This window comes from Pseudophryne corroboree, chromosome 11 (assembly GCF_028390025.1).
Source record: "Pseudophryne corroboree isolate aPseCor3 chromosome 11, aPseCor3.hap2, whole genome shotgun sequence".
Classification (NCBI taxonomy): domain Eukaryota; kingdom Metazoa; phylum Chordata; class Amphibia; order Anura; family Myobatrachidae; genus Pseudophryne; species Pseudophryne corroboree.
The window spans coordinates 41,754,793-41,776,576 of record NC_086454.1 but is presented as its reverse complement, the minus strand read 5'-3'; the positions used below and the strand labels follow the sequence as shown (position 1 = coordinate 41,776,576).

General features: G+C 47.0%; 1 protein-coding gene across 3 annotated transcripts in view; it reads left to right on the top strand.

Moving 5' to 3' along the window:
* The window catches only part of SCUBE2 (signal peptide, CUB domain and EGF like domain containing 2), a 139,048-nt gene that overhangs the window by 3,381 nt on the left and 113,883 nt on the right, over positions 1-21,784 (top strand). For all 3 annotated transcript variants that reach the window (XM_063944069.1, XM_063944068.1, XM_063944067.1), the window contains exons 2-4: positions 9,102-9,224; positions 12,291-12,416; positions 16,817-16,951. In XM_063944069.1, the coding sequence (XP_063800139.1) occupies positions 9,102-9,224; positions 12,291-12,416; positions 16,817-16,951 (384 nt within the window). The remainder of the gene's footprint in view (positions 1-9,101; positions 9,225-12,290; positions 12,417-16,816; positions 16,952-21,784) is intronic.

Genomic DNA, 21,784 nt, shown 5'->3' with positions numbered 1-21,784 from the left:
CCCCTGCCGATCCAGCCGCAAGCCTCAATGTGCGGAGGCGGCGGAGGGATCCGCTCAGATCTATCCGAAACTTAACATAAGGAAAGAAGCAAAAAACATGGTCACGTGAATATGAATACAGCAATGCCAGTTAACCTGTCAGTATGTTTTTGGAGTGTGGGAAGAAACACAAGCATGGTGAGAACATACAAACTCCACACAGAGACGATCCTCTCAGACACAATGATGCTTGATACACAAAGCCTAACTATTGCTATCAAGTGACTGCTTCTGCTGTGTGTAAGTGGCAGATCCCTGTGCATAATGACAGTTGCAGAGACTTCCAGGTTGATGTAGTGCTGTCGCCCTATCACCTTACAGTCGTCTGACATTCCAGTATTCCCCCGATCCATATGTACTCTTCAGGGCACACGGAGTTACCAGTGAAATTATGACCGTAAATTAAACCCTCACAGAAACTTTTTGTGTGGAGCTTAGAAAACTTTTCCCCACGTACACTCACAAGGCAGCCAGTATTCCCGCTTGCTGTGAATTACTCCGCAATACTCAAACAAAAAACATAAGACTTATATCTAGGTCCAGTGCCAAGTTCCACATCCTAGTGACGTTCTCTCGCAGACGCGACTGCTTAAACGATTCAGTCGCTCTAATGTTTCACGTAGGACAAGACGCTTGGGGCTGAACAGTAGCAGCCATGTTAATGAGTGAATTACAGGTTTATATTTCAGGCTGATTCACAGGTAATAGGGGTAATTATGTCATTGGAGGTCACATAGTTGTGTAGCTGTGGTGGAACTACAAGTCCAAGCATGCTGTGACAGCCTGTGACGGCATATTATGTCCGGGAGCTTGACCAAGAAAGCTGAAACAGTATTCAGTCTGTCAATTCACTAGAAACTTGTGACATCACTGAGGTTTGAGGCACAAGGTGCCTCGTGCACATACTTGGAGATTTTCTGAAGGTGCTTGCAGCTGGGATTCGGATTTCTCGGTTGGCAATTTAAGTTTCAAATTGGTCAAACTTAACATAAAGTGGGGAATCCCAATTGAGCTCTTTTCTAATATGTTTATTAGGAATCGGCTACAAATCCTCTGATGATGTCACATGTCTTGGTGCTGGTGCAATAAATGTGCGTGGGTTTGCAGAACAAGATGGCTGCGCTTGTACTGAGTAATGGGGGGAGTTGGGCGGAGAGGGTTACCCTTGCTCGTTGCACTTAGGTTTGTAGACAATGCAGAAACAAGAGATTGTTTTGCGGTGAACCATTACTATAACCTTTAAGCAGAGCCGGCCCTAACCAATATGATGTCCTAGGCAAGATTTTGGTTGGTGCTCCCTAGCACCACCGCTAGTTCCACCTCTGACCCTGCACCCCTTTCCCAGCACCATCACTCCCCAACCATAGCAGTCCTTTTTTTTTTTTTTTTTCCCTATCCCCTGCAATTTAAATAAGAACAGTGTGCACATTCGGCGCACAGGCCAAAAAGGTATGTGTTTTTGCTGGCAAGGGGCATGGCCACACAATAGGACCCCCAATTCAACTTATGCCTCACAGTAGTGCAACTTTATTCACAATTTATAATGCGATAGTGTCCCTTATTCACATTACATCACACAGTAGTACCACTTTACCTTATATACGTTACTCCTCACAGTAGTGCCCCTCATTTACATAACATCACACTGAAATGCTCCTTATTCACATTACACCACACCATATTGCTGTTTATTCTCATTACACTACACCATATTGCTCCTTATTCACATTACACCACACAGTAGTGCCCTTTCTATACGTTACGCCACACAGTAGAGCACCTTATACGCATAATGCCACACATTGGTAATGCATTTATACACATACCACACAGTAATGCCCCTTACACATATGACACACACTATTAATGTTCTTATAAACATAATGTGCCTTACACATTATGCCAACCCTTATTAATACCCTTATACACATAATTTCCCTTACACATGCCACACATTGTTAATGCCCTTATACACATAATGACACACATAATGTCCCTTACACAAATGCCGCACATTATTAGTGCCCTTATACACATAATAACACACATAGTGCCCCTTACACATATGTTACACATTATTAATGCCCTTATACACATAATGATACATATAGTTCCTGGCGTGAGTCATCTGCCAGCTTTGCTAATGTCGGGTGCCTATTTTTTATGAAAATGCATCTTATTTGCATTGCTATGTGGCTAGGGTGCACAAGCAGCTTCTGCTGATTAAAATGATATGCGGCATGCCTATATACTGTGTGCGACTGTGGCTGTATCTGCATACGAAATGCTGCACACAGAATATAGACATGCCGCATATCATTTTAATCAGCAGAAACTGCTGGTGCCCCTAGGCATACCAGATAGCCTAGGCAATTGCCTAGTTTGCCTATGCCTAGGGCCGGCTCTGCCTTTAAGGCTAGAGCAACCGCATCGGAGACCCAGTAGCCCTTCATTTCCAGGTACTGTATAATGGCTGCTGAGAAAGTAATTTCAAGATATTATATTCCACTTAGGCTCTCCTAAGTGGAATATAATATCTTGAAATTACGGTGAAAATTCTTGAAGTAGGTGAAACTTCTCTATATCACCACAGGGCTGATCTTTGGATCTCATTGCGCACTTTATCACCTCACTTCCATTTTGTATTGCTGAGAAAGTAAATTACACGTGTTACCGTCTGAGATATTATAGGGGATTACAGTGCTCTTGATGGCTTGTTCATCCTGGGTGTAATAACACTTTTGGAATTGCAGATATGACCCTTTAATAAACATTAACTGACAAAGCCAAGACAATTACAATAATGAGAATTAAATGCAGGATAATGAAGTTGAAGAATTGTATCTTGTAGGTGGTTAATTTTGAAAATAGGCAAAAAAATGAAGATCTTTAATACCTGGGACTATACCTGGAGACTATGGACTATAACAGTTTTAAATACTGGTAAAGCACCTTCAAATCTGACTATTTACAGCACTGCTTACACCTTGTAAATGGATAGGTTGTACTCTTAGTGATGTCACTGTTCCTATGCAGGGGTAGGTTGTACTCTTAGTGATGTCACTGTTCCTATGCAGGGATAGGTTCTACTCTTAGTGATGTCACTGTTCCTAGTGCAGGGATAGGTTGTACTCTTGGTGATGTCACTGTTCCTAGTGCAGGGATAGGTTGTACTCTTGGTGATGTCACTGTTCCTAGTGCAGGGATAGGTTGTACTCTTAGTGGTGTCACTAGTGCAGGGTTAGGTTGTACTCTTAGTGATGTCACTTGTTCCTAGTGCAGGAATAGGTTGTACTCTTAGTGATGTCACTAGTTTCTAGTGCAGGGATAGGTTGTACTCTTAGTGATGTCACTAGTTCCTAGTGCAGGGGTAGGTTGTACTCTTAGTGATGTCACTAGTGCAGGGGTAGTTTGTACTCTTAGTGATGTCACTTCCTAGTGCAGGGATAGGTTGTACTCTTAGTGATGTCATGGTTCCTAGTGCAGGGGTAGGTTGTACTCTTAGTGATGTCACTGTTCCTATGCAGGGGTAGGTTGTACTCGGTGATGTCACTGTTTCTAGTGAATGGGTAGGTTGTACTCTTATTGATGTCACTGTTCCTATGCAGGGGTAGGTTGTACTCTTAGTGATGTCACTGTTCCTAGTGCAAGGATAGGTTGTACTCTTAATGATGTCACTGTTCCTATGCAAGGATAGGTTGTACTCTTAGTGATGTTACTATTCCTAGTGCAGGGGTTGGTTGTACTCTTAGTGATGTCACTGTTCCTATGCAGGAATAGGTTGTTCTCTTAGTGATGTTACTATTCCTAGTGCAGGGGTTGGTTGTACTCTTAGTGATGTCACTGTTTCTATGCAGGGATAGGTTGTACTAGGTGATGTCACTGTTCCTAGTGCAGGGACAGGTTGTACTCTTAGTGATGTCACTGTTCCTAGTGCAGGGGTAGGTTGTACTCTTAGTGATGTCACTGTTCCTATGCAGGAGTAGGTTGTACTCGGTGATGTCACTGTGCCTAGTGCATGGGTAGGTTGTACTCTTAGTGATGTCACTGTTCCTATGCAGGGGTAGGTTGTACTCTTAGTGATGTCACTGTTCCTAGTGCAGGGGTAGGTTGTACTCTTAGTGATGTCACTGTTCCTATGCAAGAATAGGCTGTACTCTTAATGATGTCACTTTTCCTAGTGCAGGGGTAGGTTGTACTCTTAGTGATGTCACTGTTCCTATTCAGGGATAGGTTGTACTCTTAGTGATGTAACTGTTCCTAGTGTAGGGATAGGTTATACTCTTAGTGATGTAACTGTTCCTAGTGCAGGGATAGGTTGTACTTTTGGCAATGTCACTGTTCCTAGTGCAGGTATAGGTTGTACTCTTGGTGATGTCACTGTTCCTAGTGCAGGGATAGGTTGTACTCTTAGTGATGTCACTAGTTTCTAGTGCAGGGATAGGATGTACTCTTAGTGATGTCACTAGTGCAGGGGTAGGTTGTACTCTTAGTGATGTCACTGGTTCCTAATGCAGGAATAGGTTGTACTCTTAGTGATGTCACTAGTTTCTAGTGCAGGGATAGGTTGTATACTCTCGTGATATCACTAGTGCAGGGGTAGCTTGTGCTCTTAGTGATGTCACTAGTTTCTAGTGCAGGGATAGGTTGTACTCTGTTATGGCTGCAATTGATATTATCGCCCCTGTGCGTTTAAGACCTCGTAAACCACAACGTCAAGCTCCATGGTTCGACAGCAGTGTTAGTGAGCTCAAGAAAAGGGGGCGTAGACTGGAAAGACGATGGAGGATTACTAACCTAGTGGATGACAAAATAAAACTAATAAAGCATAACGAAGAATATCAATCGACAATCACTCGTAAGAAAGCACAGTTCCTGTCAAATGAGATCACAGCAGCAAACAATAGGCCAGCTCAACTTTTCCGCACAGTGGAGATGCTTTGCAAGCCAGCATGCCTGCAGACTGATGAGACCCTCTCCCAGGCAAGATGCAACGAGTTTGCAAACTTCTTTGCAGATAAAATATCCACCATCCGGGCTGGAATCTCCACAATGCCATCAAAGGAGTGCCAAACTACAAAGCCCGCCAATATAAGCTACCTGCCTTCATGGACCAGCTTTGATCCAGTGGATGTAAAGGACACTGCTGAAATTGCTCGGATTTTGCGTCCCACCACCTGTGATCTGGACCCAGCCTCAACCAAGCTTCTAATAGGTTGTATGGATATAATTGGTCCTGTCTTTACAAAAATTGTTCAATGCTCTTTGCAGACAGGCATTTTTCCTGGACCCCTAAAGGAAGCAATTGTTAGACCGCTTCTTAAAAAACCTAATTTAGATCCCGACTGCATGACCAACTACAGACCGGTATCAAACCTTCCTTTCCTAGGAAAGGTTATTGAGAAAGTCGTTGCAAATCAACTGGAAACCCGCCTGACAACCCATGATATTTATGATCCATTTCAATCAGGATTCAGGAGAAGACATAGCACTGAAACAGCCCTGGTGTGTGTGTTAAATGATCTTCTGATGGCAAAAGACAGAGGTGACTGTTCAATATTAATCCTTCTGGATCTCTCGGCAGCATTTGATACCGTGGACCATGGGCTTCTGATTGAGCGACTGATACATTTCTGTGGTCTGGATGGCACAGTCCTAAGATGGTTCAAATCATTTCTCACAGGCAGGTCACAGAGAGTATCATCTGGATTATACTCATCACCACCAGTGTCATTGCCATGTGGTGTCCCACAAGGTTCTATACTATCCCCCATACTTTTTGCAGTATACATGCTCCCATTGGGCGAAATAATCAGGCGCCATGGCCTGGTCTACCACTGCTATGCAGATGATACACAACTGTATTTGTCCTTTGCTCCGGGCACTGATAACCCAATAGCAACCCTTAATGGCTGTCTAGCTGAACTACAGGAGTGGATGAGCGCCAGCTGGCTGCGACTGAACCCAGATAAAACAGAGGTCCTTATGATACGACCGCAACATCAAAGGACAAGACTGCAGCATAGCCAACCAACTGGACTTACACTCGGGGATTCAGAATTACAGACCAGTGATCGTGTGCGGAATCTTGGCGTTGTCCTGGATGGTGGCTTGACACTTAAACATCAGATATCAGCCACAATCAAATCCTCATTCTTTCACCTGAGGAACATAGCCAGAATCAAGCGCTTAATTCCCTCAGATGATATGCCAAAAGTCATACATGCATTTGTATCATCTCGATTAGACTACTGTAATGCCCTCTACCTTGGTCTACCAGATAAAGAATTGCAGCGCTTACAGCTGGTGCAAAACACAGCTGCCAGGCTATTAACCAACCAGCCCCGTTCTAGCCACATAACACCCATCCTCTACTCCCTTCACTGGCTGCCTGTACGATGGCGAATCATCTTCAAGATTGGCTTACTGAGTTTCAAAGCATTACATGACCAGGGCCCAAGGTACCTGAAACAGCTTCTGACCCCATACTGCCCCACTCGATTACTGCGAACTGTAGATGAAGGACTTTTAGCAGTACCTAGAATCTCCCGTAATTCATCTGGGGGTCGAGCTTTTAGTCATGCGGCTCCGACTCTATGGAACTCACTTCCCCGCACAGTGCGAGAGGCCCCGACTATAGAATCCTTCAAAAGTAGACTCAAGACTTTTCTGTTTACTCAAGCATTTCCATAGTGTCCCTTTTAGTATCTTCATGCTTCTGTATTTTATGAAAATGTACTTCATTATTTCCTGTACTATATTATGCTATGTATCTGTTAAGCGCCTTGAGTCCTATGGGAGAAAGAGCGCTATATAAATAAAATTATTATTATTATTATTACTCTCATGATGTAACTGGAATTTATTATAGAAGAAACACAGTGGCTGAGTCATGTATGAGGATGTGATCTATATACTGTTTAGTGATTTTCTTTTGTCTCTCTATACACACATTACTTCCTGTCCTAGCTAAGGAGATTGCAGGCAGGTACAGCCAGGTGTTGCAGACAAAAGGGGGTGAATAGGCCGCAGCTTTATTACCCCTTAGCTGCTGGGCTGTTAGCCACGTTTTGTATAGTAGGTGTTACAGAAGTTTAGCCATAGTGGACCAAAAAAAGTGAATGTTTGCAACAGTTATGGAAAATGCTGGGACTTTGCATCTAGAATGTAACATCTGTTATATTTTGCAGTTATAGGACAGATTAGTAAACCTAGTGATTCCTGTCTGCTCTGTATTGCGTTCTACTACTTCTAGAACAGGAGAGAGCCCCTGCTTCTAAAATATAAACATAGATGTTGTTACTTCTGGAACGTGAGTCATAGCGGGGGAAGCCAGTTGGGCGTGGGGTAAAGCTCCGGGTGTCACGCCAGAGCTATTTAATTATTCAGCATTTTGCAAAGTGCTGGAGTCAATGTCTCCCTGTATGTTAAATGCAGGGTTTGCAATTTATCGCAGAATTTTCTTCGATCAGGTAAAAAAAACGGCAAAACTGCACATGCGTATGCACCGCAATGCACACGCACGTCGTACGAGTACAAAGAGCATCCTTGCTGTGCAATGCTTCTAGCAACGAATCCATTCGCACAGTCGCAAGGAGATTGACAGGAAGAGGGCGTTTATGGGTGTCAACTGACCGTTTTCTGGGAGTGGTTGGGCAAACGCAGGCGTGTCCAGGCGTTTGCAGGGCAGTTATCTGATGTCAATTCCGGGACCTCCGTCGCTAGAATCATCACACAGGATAATTAACTACAGGGCTGGTCTTGTTTTGCACAAAATGTGTGTGTCGCTCGGCTGCACATGCGATCGCACACTTGCAAAGCGAAAATACACTCCCCCGTGGGCGGCGACTATGCGTTTGCACAGCTGCTAAAAGTAGCTAGCGAGCGATCAACTCGGAATGAGGGCCTTAGTGCGCAAGGTTTCCGCGGCTAATTGAATCGGGCAGTTGGCTGCTGGATAAACCCTGCGCCTAACTTAATCTCCCCAATAGATATCAGAGTACAACGCTACTTCTAGAACTCTCCAGAGGTAGAACAGAGCAAGAGAAAGAGAGAGAGAGAGAGAGTGGGGCTGAATCAGTAACTAATGAATCAAGTTCTCGGTATCTCCAAATAAGTAGAAATGGGAATGAGCCTCAGTTAAGGAAGAGAATTTGCCAGACATTGAGAGAAAGCAGAGACTTGAGAATACTGCGACCTAACTGCTGAATTCATCCCGTTGTCCCTGCATAGGGAAACTTGCCTTCCAGTTAGCAACCACTTGCGGCTAAATGGGTGTAACCATGGGGGGGGGGGGGGAGGGGAGCTTGCACGTAGGAAAAGTGCGCCATGGGCATGGAGACGTTTTGGCGGAGATCAGCATATGCAGAGATCTGGCTGGTTGCAGATGGGACTTCTGCGACAAGCGTAGGGGAAGTGCGCACTGAGAATAATGGCTACTTTCACAAGCAGATGTGTAGGGACGGTACCTACCGACAGATTCTCAGAGTTACGCCCTCAGCCCTTTAGGCCCAGATGAGATTGGGACGCGAGGGCGTTTATAGACCGTTGCAACTGCCACTCGCCCCCTTCGCCCACAATTGAGTTGATTCCTTAGAATTGAGGCTGAAGCGTCTAGAAACATGAATTGTCAAAACTGCTCACGTTCTATCCGTCATACATCACCCATGTGTGGTGACCATGGGGGACATTTACTAAGCAGTGATAAGAGCGGAGAAGTGAGCCAGTGGCGAAGTTGCCCATGGCAACCAATCAGCACTGAAGTAATATCTATATTTGCATACTATAAAATGATACAGAGCTGCTGATTGGTTGATTGGACAATTTCTCCACTGGCTCACTTCTCCTCTCTTATATCACTGCTTAGTAAATGTCCCCCCATGTGTGGTCAGGTGTGGAGCACAGAAATCCATTTTCCTCCTATTATTACCCTGTGCTGATGTGTGTGATTCATTCAGTTGTGTCTGACCTATACCTGGACAAGTGTGAGAGCTGTGTAAATGTAGTGAACGCTGGTGAATTCCACATAAACACTTCATGATTCCACTAATCTCTCTCCGCAGGGGTCGACGAATGTGCGCTGGGAATTGATGACTGCCACATTGACGCAATATGCCAGGACACCCCCACCGCTTACAAGTGTATTTGCAAAACTGGATTTAAAGGGGAAGGCACAGCGTGTGAAGGTGAGATGAGTTCTCCGACCAGGTTACCAGGAGGAGGCGAAGGGGAAACATTGTTTAAGGGTTGATAACTATTGCAGTGTCCATTGTCTTCTGATATGTTGGATTTCTCAGGCTTAGCAGACAGATAGAAAATCAAAATTGGTTGAAAATTGGGAGAAAACCACAAATAAAATCCCGAATCTGGTTTATCCAAATGCACTTTCTTTCATTCTTTATTTGAGACGTTGGAAGCAGAATGTTCTATTCTAGACACACACAGCGACGCGCCAATATATCGGTAGATATATTGGCCGTCGGCTGTGCTGCGCGGCCGACGCGATACGTCTGTGAATGACGGAGTTCACAGACGTATCGGCCGTACACACTGGCCGACGCTCCCGCGATATATCGGCCGTTCAAGAGAACGGCCGATATATCGACCAGTGTGTACGGGCCTTAATTCTGAGTTGATCGCAGCAGCAAATTTGTTAGCAGTTGGGCAAAACCATGTGCAGTGCAGGGGGGACAGATATAACATGTGCAGAGAGAGTTAGATTTGGGTGGGGTGTGTTCAAACTGAAATCTAAAATTGCAGTGTAGAAATAAAGCAGCCAGTATTTACCCTGCACAGAAACAATATAACCCACCCAAATCGAACTCTCTCTGCAAATGTTATATCTGCCCCACCTGCAGTGCACATGGTTTTGCCCAATTGCTAACAAACTTGCTGCTGGGATCAACTCAGAATTACCCCCATGGTTTTGTCCAGCTGCTAACAAATTTGCTGCTGCGATCAACTCTGAATTACCCCCATGGTCAAAATACCAACATGGTCAAAATACTGATATTTTAAATATTGACACGGTCAAAATACCGACATTTAAAATGTTGACAGGTCAAAAAGTTTTTCAGGTATTTTTTGTGTGTATGTCGACATGCTTCGGGCATGCACTCGACACACTATTATATTCCCCCTCCACGTCCGCTGGGATGGTAAAGTATGAACAAGTCAGTGTCAATGAAAAACTCGTGTCGATTTTCTTTTTGACCTGTTGACAGTTTTAATGTCGGTATTTTGACCTTGTCGTTATTTTGATTGTAAGTAAATTGACTGCATCCCCTTCCGATGGTCCAGAGTCACGCAGCTTCCGCGGCCTGCCCCCGCGCCCCTTAAATGGTGGCGTTAAGCTCCCCACCCCCTCCTGCTCAGCGACCGCCTCTGTATGTCAATCAGGCAGAGGCGATCGCTAGCTAAAGACAGCCGTCGGCTGTCTGGCATGCGCCGGTGCACTGCGGCGCATGCGCAGTTCAGGCCTGATCGCTGCTGTGCGAACGCGCACAGCACCGATCAGGTCTGAATTAGCCCCATTGTTCAATGAGCCTGAAAGTAACACAAAAAATATATATTTGCATGGCGGGCGCACCGGGCCCGCAAGGAGACTCTTAGCTCTCGTCCTGCTGTTGGCATTCTGATGGGCGGTGTGCCGTTGTCGGGATATGGACAGCCGGCATCCCATCCACTGATAATACATACCCAAACCATGAGTAAGTAAGAGTATTTTATATTGAATATGATAGGCATGTGCATACAAACATGAAATAGGCCCTAATGGTGCTAAATGCCTGCTGCGACTCAGACATGGTGGCCATTCCCACACTTGCATGCTTTTCGTGGTCGGATGCAATGCAGTAGCTGAGTGTAGCTCGTACTGTGGACATATGATAATGCCGCATGGGGCGTCTTGTGCAAATAAACGCCTCCTGCCAGCTTCTGTGATCCGCTGCTGTGTCTGGATGGCCGGTGTTCACACTCTGCCGGGGCCAGGAAATCTGTTTCGGGAGACGCAGACCCTGACCTTGGACGCCTACCAAAAATGGTGGCAACATGCACCGAGATCTGTACGTGTGCAGTTCCACATCTGCCCGTGTGTACTAGGTATATTTTAAGCAAAGAGTCGCATGGCACAGCTAAGTCACAAAGTGAGTGATGTTCCAAGCGGGTCTGTTTGGTGCAATTTAAGAATAGATGTGCATGGACACATCTGTATAACACACTTCCATATTTTTCTGAGTGTCCATCTATTAGCCCAAGCCACTGTTTGATTCTGTAAGCTGCCCTGTTAGCAGCAACGTTTGTTAATCCAGACGATTTTCACCCCCTGCTCCTATTTAATCATCACACTTAGGGGGACATGTACTCAGTAAGCAGTGATAAAAGTGGAGAAGTGAGCCAGTGGAGAAGTTGCCCATGGCAACCAATCAACTGCTCTGAATGTGTTTATAATATGCAAATTATAAATGTTACATCAATGCTGATTGGTTGCCATGGGCAACTTCTGCAATTGCTCACTTCTCCGCTTTTATCACTGCTTAGTACATGCCCCCCTTAGAGAAACAATAAAGGTACATTATTTCCAGGGCTAATAAATAAGCAGAATTGCAGCGGTCCCCAGGTAGGTTATCAATGTTTCCTAACCAAAAAACAAACATAAAAGTCCTGAAACGTTGACAACCTACCATGTTGACTTTTAGCCAAACCAGACATTTGTCGAGACCAATAGCAGGATAGCGGAGACGCAGCATACCCAGTAATGAAGCAGCAGAAGACCAACAAGCGAAACGTACGTTATACTATATGTGTACAAGTGCGGCTGTTATACTTACACGGGATTTTAAATAAAGTGAGCGTTGTCGTTCTTTGTATGAATGTAAGCAAACCGTTTTTATTATTTAATTTTGCGTCTAAGTACAAAACTTTTTAGGATTATGACCTTTAATTAATCAAGTTCATATAACATACAATAAACATGTAACGAGGGGGCAGATCTGTGCAGGACACAATGCGGAATACAGGAATTGTGGGTTTAACCCCTCGGTGTCGGTGACATGGATGCTCATTAATCAGCCTCTCTGAGTGTCACTTGATACAACTCACTCCACAACCACTTCAGTTCTGAGAGGCCGGCAACAAAAACAGTCTATTTGCAAGACAATCCGGCTTTTACAGAGAGGGCGAGTATTTTCACAAGTCACTGAGCTGTGACCGGTCCCTACATCCATCATACTCACTCTGGCTTTATCCCCCAGACATTGATGAATGTGATAACGAGTACAATGGAGACTGCGTCCACGAGTGCACCAACATTCCCGGAAATTACCGCTGCACTTGCTATGACGGCTTCCAGTTGGCGCACGATGGACATAATTGTTTCGGTAAGAAATTTGGATTTATACTGTGGACATATTTGATTGCTGTGAAATAAAACAAGCTCATTCATATCCATAGCCCTTATCTGCTTTTATGCCTTACGTTACAGCTGTACGTCTTGTCTGAGAAGTCACCGCTAGGAGAGAGATAAAGTAGCAGCCAATCATCTCCTTACTGTCATTTTTCCGACACAGCCTGTAACATGGCACGTAGGAGCTGATTGATTGGCTGGTACTTTATTTAGCTCCATGTTATCGCTCTCCGAGCTTTGATAAACTTACCCCTGACAATGTGGGGTCATTTAACCAGCATGAGCGGCTTTGTTATTACTAATTAGCTTAGGGGGTCATTCCGAGTTGATCGCTAGCTGCCGTTGTTCGCAGCGCAGCGATCAGGCTAAAAATCAGCATTTCTGCGCATGAGTATGCACCGCAATGCGCACGCACGACGTACGGGTACAAAGACCTTTGTGGTTTTGCACAGGTTCTAGCGAAACTTTAAGTCGCACGGCACAACGCAAGAAGATTGACAGGAAGGGGGCGTTTCTGGGTGTCAACTGACCGTTTTCAGGGAGTGTTTGGAAAAACGCAGGCGTACCGGGGAAAACGCGGGTGTGGCTGGGCGAACGTGTGTGACGTCAAAAGCCGTCCATCCAACGTTAGAATCAACGCACACGAAGAGTAACTACAGGGCTGGTCTTGTTTTGCACAAAATGTTTTTGCAGGAGCTCTACTGCACAAGCGTTCGCACTTCTGCAAAGCGAAAATACACTCCCCAGTGGGCGGTGACAATGTGTTTGCATGGCTGCTAAAAACTGCTAGCGAGCGATCAACTCGGAATGGTGCATTGTCCGTAATATGGGCAGCGCGCAATTTCCTGCCCAGTAAACCGCGGGATACTAAAGAAAGTCGGGTACGCTCACTCAGCGTAACAGGGTAACGCTAGTAAATAATAAAAAAACAATATAATAAATAACAGTATAATGCTGTTCGTCTGTCACATTATGGCAGCTGTGCCGCAGATCTGCTGCCTTTGGAACTGAGAAGTCGCCACAGTGTGACGGTAATTTAATGAGGAAATCCCGAAAGGGAGCATTTGTGCCTGGTTGAAGGAGGGCCCGGTCTGTGAACACAAAAATATTTTACAAGTGCGACACAGCACTCATGGGGCCACAGAAATTGGATCTTTGAGGTTAGATAGGGCCACAGGTACCGCTTGCCCCATCTTTCCAGTTTTTTTCGATTTGTAAGCAATTACAGTCCAGTAAGTAACCTGAAAGGGTACAAATTTAGGAAGTAAACTGCTATAGTTTAATTTAAAAAGTATAGGTTACCTAACGCTTAATAAATAACGTAAAAGGACTTTTTCAGGCAACGAGTAATGGGTTAAGCACTCACAGCTGTTCTACAGCAACGAAGAAGAGGCTTTCCTCAGCCATGTAGCACCACCAGTGGGCTACTGAAGTTTGGGAGAGGCTCTTATGGGCTGATCAATCACAATTTTAAATCATTGGTTCATCTCAGGAGGTTTTTGCACAGCACCGAGTAGGCTAAAGGGTGGTTCCTCAGTGTATGACACCAATTGTAAAAAATCGAGGAGAAAGCGTGATGCTCTGGGGCTCTTTACTGGATATCAAGGCAGTGACTTGCACCTAGTTACTGGCACCCGGAACCAAGGGCCTAAGGGGGTCATTCCGAGTTGATTGCTTGCTAGCTACTTTTTGCAGCGCGGCGATCAGATAGTCACCGCCTATGGAGGAGTGTATTTTCACTTTGCAAGTGTGTGAACGCCTTTGCAGCCGAGCAGTACAAAAACAGTTTGTGCAGTTTCTGAGTAGCTCAGGACTTACTCAGCCGCTGCGATTACTTCAGTCTTTTTGGTCCCGGAATTGACGTCAGACACCCGCCCTGCAAACGCTTGGACATGCCTGCGTTTTTCCAAACACTCCCAGAAAATGGTCAGTTGCCACCCACAAACGCCTTCTTTCTCTCAATCTCCTTGCGATTGGCTGTGCGAATAACCTGATCGCAGTGCTGGAAAAAGTTGCTAGCGAGCGATCAACTCGGAATGACCCCCTAATTCAGAGTTGATCGTAGCAGCAAATTTGTTAGCATTTGGGCAAAACCATGGCCCTCATTCCGAGTTGTTCGCTCGGTATTTTTCATCGCATCGCAGTGAAAATCCGCTTAGTACGCATGCGCAATGTTCGCACTGCGACTGCGCCAAGTAACTTTACTATGAAGAAAGTATTTTTACTCACGGCTTTTTCTTCGCTCCGGCGATCGTAATGTGATTGACAGGAAATGGGTGTTACTGGGCGGAAACACGGCGTTTCAGGGGCGTGTGGCTGAAAACGCTACCGTTTCCGGAAAAAACGCAGGAGTGGCCGGAGAAACGGTGGGAGTGCCTGGGCGAACGCTGGGTGTGTTTATGACGTCAACCAGGAACGACAAGCACTGAAATGATCGCACAGGCAGAGTAAGTCTGGAGCTACTCTGAAACTGCTAAGTAGTTAGTAATCGCAATATTGCGAATACATCGGTCGCAATTTTAAGAAGCTAAGATTCACTCCCAGTAGGCGGCGGCTTAGCGTGTGTAACTCTGCTAAATTCGCCTTGCGACCGATCAACTCGGAATGAGGGCCCATGTGCAGTGCGGGGGGGGGGGGGGGGGGGGCAGATGTAACGTGCAGAGAGAGATAGATTTGGGTGGGGTGTGTTCAAAGTGAAATCTAAATTGCAGTGTAAAAATAAAGCAGCCAGTATTTACCCTGCACAGAAACAAAATAACCCACCCAAATCTAACTCTCTCTGCACGTGTTGTATCTGCCCCCCCTTCCCTCTGCAGTGCACATGAGGGGTGATTCCAAGTTGAACTGGAAGGGCTATGATCATGACCATAGACATGCGGGGGGACGCCCAGCACAGGGCTATCCCGCCCCGCATGTCAGTCCCGAATCCCTCTCCCCCCCCCCCCCCCCTCCCCTCGCAGAAGTGCAAAAGCTTCGCACAGCGTGCTGGCTGGGAGCTACTCGTCGCTCCCTGGCCCGCAACGGCTGCGAGTGACGTCACGCAGCCGCTGTGGCCCCCACCCTGCAAGGTCCGGCCACGCCTGCATTGGCCGAACTGCGCCCACAAAATGGCAGGCAAGCGCTGCCGTTCGCCCCCCCCCCACCCAGCGACCGCCTCTGCCTGTCAATCAGGCAGAGGTGATTGTAGTGCAGCGACGGCCTTCGCCCATCTGGCATGCGCCGGCGCACTGCGGCACCGGCGCATGCGCAGTTCTGACCCGAACGCACCGCTGCGATAAACTGCAGCCTGCGATCGGGTCAGAATGACCCTCATGGTTTTGCCCAACTGCTTACAAATTTGCTGCTGCGATCAACTATGAATTACCCCCCAAGACCGCCATGCAATATCCTACACTTAGTTGATCAACGGTTCCTGCTACATCAAGATAACGACCTAGAACATACTGCCGGGCTATGGCAGAACTACTAGGCTTCAAATCATGGAATGGCCAGGTCAGTCCCCAGACGTACACCCCACGGAGCTGGATTGGGGTAAACTGCACCGAAGGTTAAAAGCAAAGCAACCTACAGGTGCAGCAGATTTGTGTGAACTTCTGCTGCAGTATTGGGAGTAACGTCCCCAACAATCTCTAATTTCCATTGTAGAATTGTAGGCGGTTACGGCTGCAAAAGGCGGCTGCTTCCCTGAGTCAAAAAAATCTAAATTAGATAAAATCTTGTTCAAATAATTCTCTGATTTCCCTGTCAATAAAAACTGGAAAACTGGTGTCAGCGGAAATTATGGCGTCTTGCGCATAAATTCTGCGGATGATATTCAGAGTCTCTACATCTCTGCGTTGCATTTCTCTGAGTGTCGGGTTATATGGCGGCACAGCTCAGCCATCCCGGCTCTCAGGAATGTGCAACTCTCATTGTGTGCAGGACTGGAGGAGTGAATAGAGGGTTTAGAGTCAATCAGCTCACACATGAGAGGACCAGGGGTGACCGGACTTTGCTGGGGAAAAACTATAAAGTTTGATGAGGTCAATTCTCTATAAGGATGCAAATTAATCCTCTTTATAGGAGAGGGGCTATTGTGTCAGGGCTCCCAACATCTCAGGAGGGGGGAGAGGAGTATTAAGCTATTAGCTTTGTTAAGTGAGGAGGTTAATTGTAAGACTACTGCAAACAATAAAGCACTGGATCGTCTGCGTTTATACAGAGCTTATTAACCCCTTGGCTGCTGGCAGATTGTAATATCCACTTCTTTTCCTGATACGTTGTAGTGCTTAGAGAACGCGTCAGATGATTTGGGAACTTCGGTATCATAGCGTTTTGCCGGGCAGGGGTCATATGTTGGATGACGTCCCTCTGATAGTCTCTGTCCTCTCCTAGATGTGGACGAGTGTCTGTCTAACAACGGTGGCTGCCAGCAGACCTGCGTCAACACCTTGGGAAGTTACCAGTGTCGCTGCAATGACGGCTTCTTCCTGAGCGATAACCAGCACACATGTATACATCGCTCGGAAGGTGAGTGATAGAATCAGGGGGTCTCCCAGGGGTGATCCTTACAGTGGGCACAAGTCACAAGTTTAATTGTATAAATGAAGTTATCCTGTACCATGCGTGTAAGTAATCTGCTTTCATGTCCACCATGTCCCAATTCCTGCTGTACTCCCATCGATTGTAAGAGCGGTGCCCTCTGACCCTATAGATTTTAAGATGGCGAGCAGGGCCCTCTGACTCTATAGATTGTAAACTGGCGAGCAGGGCCCTCTGGCCGTATAGATTGTAAGCCTGATGAGCAGGGCTCTCTGACCCTATAGATAGTAAGCTTGCAATCAGTGCCCACTGACCCTATAGATTGTAAGCTGGCGAGCAGGGCTCTCAGACCCTATAGATTGTAAGCGGGCGATCAGTTCCCTCTGACCCTATAGATTGTAAGCCTGATGAGCAGGGCTCTCTGACCCTATAGATAGTAAGCTGGCAATCAGTTCCCACTGACCCTATAGATTGTAAGCTGGCGAGCAGGGCTCTCAGACCCTATAGATTGTAAGCGGGCGATCAGTTCCCTCTGACCCTATAGTTTGTAAGCTGACGAGCAGGGCTCTCTGACCCTATAGATAGTAACCTGGCGATCAGTTCCCTCTGACCCTATAGATTGTAAGCTGGCGAGCAGGGCTCTCAGACCCTATAGATTGTAAGTGGGTGATCAGTTCCCTCTGACCCTATAGATTGTAAGCTGTCGAGCAGGGCCCTCAGACCCCATAGATTGTAAGATGGCGAGCAGGGCCCTCTGACCCGATAGATTGTAAGGTGACGAGCAGGAGCCTCTGACCCTATAGATAGCTTGCGAGCAGTTCCCTCTGACCCTATAGATTGTAAGCAGACAAGCAGGGCCCTCTGACCCTATAGATTGTAAGCAGACAAGCCGTTCCCTCTGACCCTATAGATTGTAAGCAGACAAGCAGGGCCCTCTGACCCTATAGATTGTAAGCAGACAAGCAGTTCCCTCTGACCCTATAGATTGTAAGCAGACAAGCAGTTCCCTCTGACCCTATAGATTTTAAGCAGACAAGCAGTTCCCTCTGACCCTATAAATTGTAAGCAGACAAGCAGTTCCCTCTGACACTATAGATTGTAAACAGACAAGCCGTTCCCTCTGACCCTATAGATTGTAAGCAGACAAGCAGGGCCCTCTGACACTATAGATTGTAAGCAGACAAGCAGGTCCCTCTGACCCTATAGATTGTAAGCAGACAAGCAGTTCCCTCTGACCCTATAAATTGTAAGCAGACAAGCAGTTCCCTCTGACACTATAGATTGTAAACAGACAAGCAGTTCCCTCTGACCCTATAGATTGTAAGCAGACAAGCAGGTCCCTCTGACCCTATAGATTGTAAGCAGACAAGCAGGGCCCTCTGACACTATAGATTGTAAACATAGAATTTGACGGCAGATAAGAACCACTTGGCCCATCTAGTCTGCCCCTTTTAAGCTTTTGAGCAGGGCCCTCTGACCTCTCTGTCTGTCTTTTTGTTGTATTACTGTTTTGTTCCCAATTGTAAAGCGTAACGGACTATGCTGGCGCTATATGGGTAGCTATGAATAATAATAATGATAATAATAGTAATTGTAGTAATACACACTACTGTACCCTATTACATTACATGAACGAGCGATGCCATCGGCCAAGTATTTTGTAGCTAATTATGGTGTTTCTCTTTCCCTGGATTATGGGTAAATTATATAAAACGTGGAACTGGCCCTTTACAGGCTTATTCTGAGGATCCCTTTCGCAACACTTTCTGACATTACGTTCCAAGAAGCACACATTTCGCTGGGTACGTCGTTCTTAGGGGGTCATTCCGAGTTGATCGTAGCTGTGCTAAATTTTGCACAGCTACGATCATCTTCCCTGACATGCGGGGGGACGCCCAGCACAGGGCTATCCCGCCCCGCATGTCAGTGCCGGCCCCCCCGCAGAAGTGCAAAGGTATCGCACAGCGGCGATGTCTTTGCACTTCAAGAGTAGCTCCCGGCCAGCGCAGCTTTAGCGTGCTGGTCAAGAGCTACTCATCGCTCGCCAGCCCGCAGCGGCTGCGTGTGACGTCACGCAGCCGCTGCGGCCCACCCCCCATTCAGTCCGGCCACGCCTGCGTTGGCCGGACCAAACCCACGAAACGACGGCCAAACGCCGTTGCTCCGCCCAGCGACCGCCTCTGCCTGTCAATCAGGCAGAGGCGATCGCATCCCTGCTACGGCCTTCGGCCGTCTGGCATGCGCCGGCGCATGCACAGCAGGGACCCGTTCACTCTGCTGCGTTAAAACACAGCGAGCAAACGGGTCAGAATGACCCCCATACTATAGTTCTGGGCCAGCCCACAGCATCTCAGAATTGTGCATGTACATTTTCCCAGAGTCTTGGTGCGACTCTGACAGGCAGATCAGGCGGTATTCCTGGCACCTGTGCATGAAAGGGCACGTTTCTCGCATTTCGCTCGATAGGATATGAGCCATAAGGAATTGCTCACATAGCGCCTGTCTGAGCTAGCCCAAATGTCTGACGAGCCAGCAATCGCTGCCCAATTGGGAATAGCTGGGTGAACGTAGGGGATTTTCTTAAAGGACCTGCAACTAGAAGACGCCAAGTCTGCCTAAAATCTCTTGGGGACTTTTATACATCTGACATTTAAAATTGGACCCTGGTGAAGTGCATGTTATTTTTCTGCGCTGGTACAGTATTGTAGTCCTCACACACTTTCCTTAGTCATATGGCTCCTGCAGTCCACAGTTACAGACTGATTAGATGCGTAGGCTCTAGCGTTAATTTTCCTCTCAAGAACAACTCTGGTCTCTAATGCGTACATTTCTATAACGCTTGGGACTGCGGTGTATTCAGGGAGCGGGAGAAATGCATCGTCCCTGAGTTGAGCTGTCTGCTTTTCATTTCTTAAGTGTTTTATCTGTGGCCAGTGAACTTTATCCCATTACCTGACAGCCCTTACCCACAGCCAAAATGTGCAGAGCGTAAACTAAAGAGTTAATTCCCTGCGTGTTCCGCCCGCGTCCCTCTGCTGGCTGACAGATCACATTGCGCTTGTTAGCTCAGGAGCGGTGGTATTAATAGGGCTAATTTGTGATCTTCTGTCTTGGCCGGGTGGGTGACTGACAGAGGGGTGGTGACCGGACTTTCATGTTTTGTACATTCGCTGGGCTTCAGGAATCTTTGTTTTGTGTGAAGTCCTCAGTGTGGGAAAGAGGATCAAAAAGCCATCTGGGTAGAATAATCGCGATGGGTCCAGCGTCAGCTCCTTTGTGACTAAAGCCTTTATAATAGCGGGAGAGGCACTGATGCAGCATCCGGCATTCAGACTAAGGGGGAAAATTCAGACCTGATCCTAGCAGCAAATTTGTTAGCAGTTGGGCAAAACCGTGGCCCTAATTCAGACCTGATAAAATACACAGCAGCCGATCAGGTCTTAACTGCGCATGCGGCGGCGCAGCGCATTTTAGACAGCCGACGGCTGTCTCAGCCCTGCGATCGCCTCTGCCTGATTGACAGGCAGAGGCGGTCACTGGGCGGGAGGGGGCGGGCCAGGCAATGTTTGGCCGCCGTTTAGGGGGCGCGGTGAAGGCAATGCAGGTGTGCACGGACAGTTGGGGGGGGGCAACGCAGCCACTGCGACCCTCACAGCCGCTGTGCGATGCTTCTGTACTTGTGTGGGGGGGTCAGGCCTGACATGTCTGTGTGACTGAGGTGGGGCAGATGTAACATGTGCAGAGTGAGTTAGATTCGGGTGGGGTGTGTTCAAACTGAAATCTAAATTGCAGTGTAAAAATAAAGCAGCCAGTATTTACCCTGCACAGAATCAGTGTAACCCACCCAAATCTAACTCTCTCTGCACATGTTACATATGCCCCCCTGCAGTGCACATGGGGCCTCATTCAGACTCGTTTGCACGCTGCATTTTTTCGCAGCCGTGCGAATGGGTCTGAACTGACGTCAGCTTCTTTCTGGATCATCGCAGCGGGTGAGTAAGTCCTGGACTGTGTAGAAACTGCTCACTGCTCACTGCACAGCCGAACGCATCCCTGCAAAGCCCTAACCCCCTCCCTTGTAGGCGGCAAATACCTGGTCGCAAAAAATAGCCTGCGTGCGACCGGGTCTGAATGAGGCCCATGGTTTTGCCCATCTGCTAACAAATTTACTGCTACGATCAGATCTGAATTACCCCCTAAGTGACTAATGCCCTCATTCCGAGTTGATCGCTCGCTAGCTACTTTTAGCGGTGCATACGCATGCGCAGTTTTGCCGAGTTTTAACCTGATCGCAGCGCTGCAAAAAGTTGCTAGCGAGCGATCAACTCAGAATGACCCCCTGTGTGTCCCCCTCCTCTGCGCAACGGTAGGGAAAGTTGTTGTATCAAAGCGCAGTCACGAACGTACGTTTTTCCACGTGCTCTATATGTATTTTAGAGTTTAAAGCATTAAACTTTTAAAACAAAAAGTAAACTTAATTCTCAAGTCTTTAATTGTTTAAAATCTCTCAAAGTTGAACCATGGCTGAATGACCAGGTCACAGGTTCTCAGCTTATCTGCACTCTCCCATTCTCTGTTCTGGTAATGGAACATGGGGGGTTATTCAGAGATGTGCGCAGATCTTGCTCCCGCAGCGAGATATGCGTCCATCTTCTCACATGCTGGGGGCCATCCAGCACGGGGACGCCACCCATGATGCGTTTGCAGTGTAATTGGGAACGCATCGATCTGTAGTTGACCCCTGCCTGCACAGCCTGGCCGCGCTGGAGCGCCATTTTTTCTCTCGGTGCGATTGTTCCCTGAAAACGGTCCGGCCTGTAT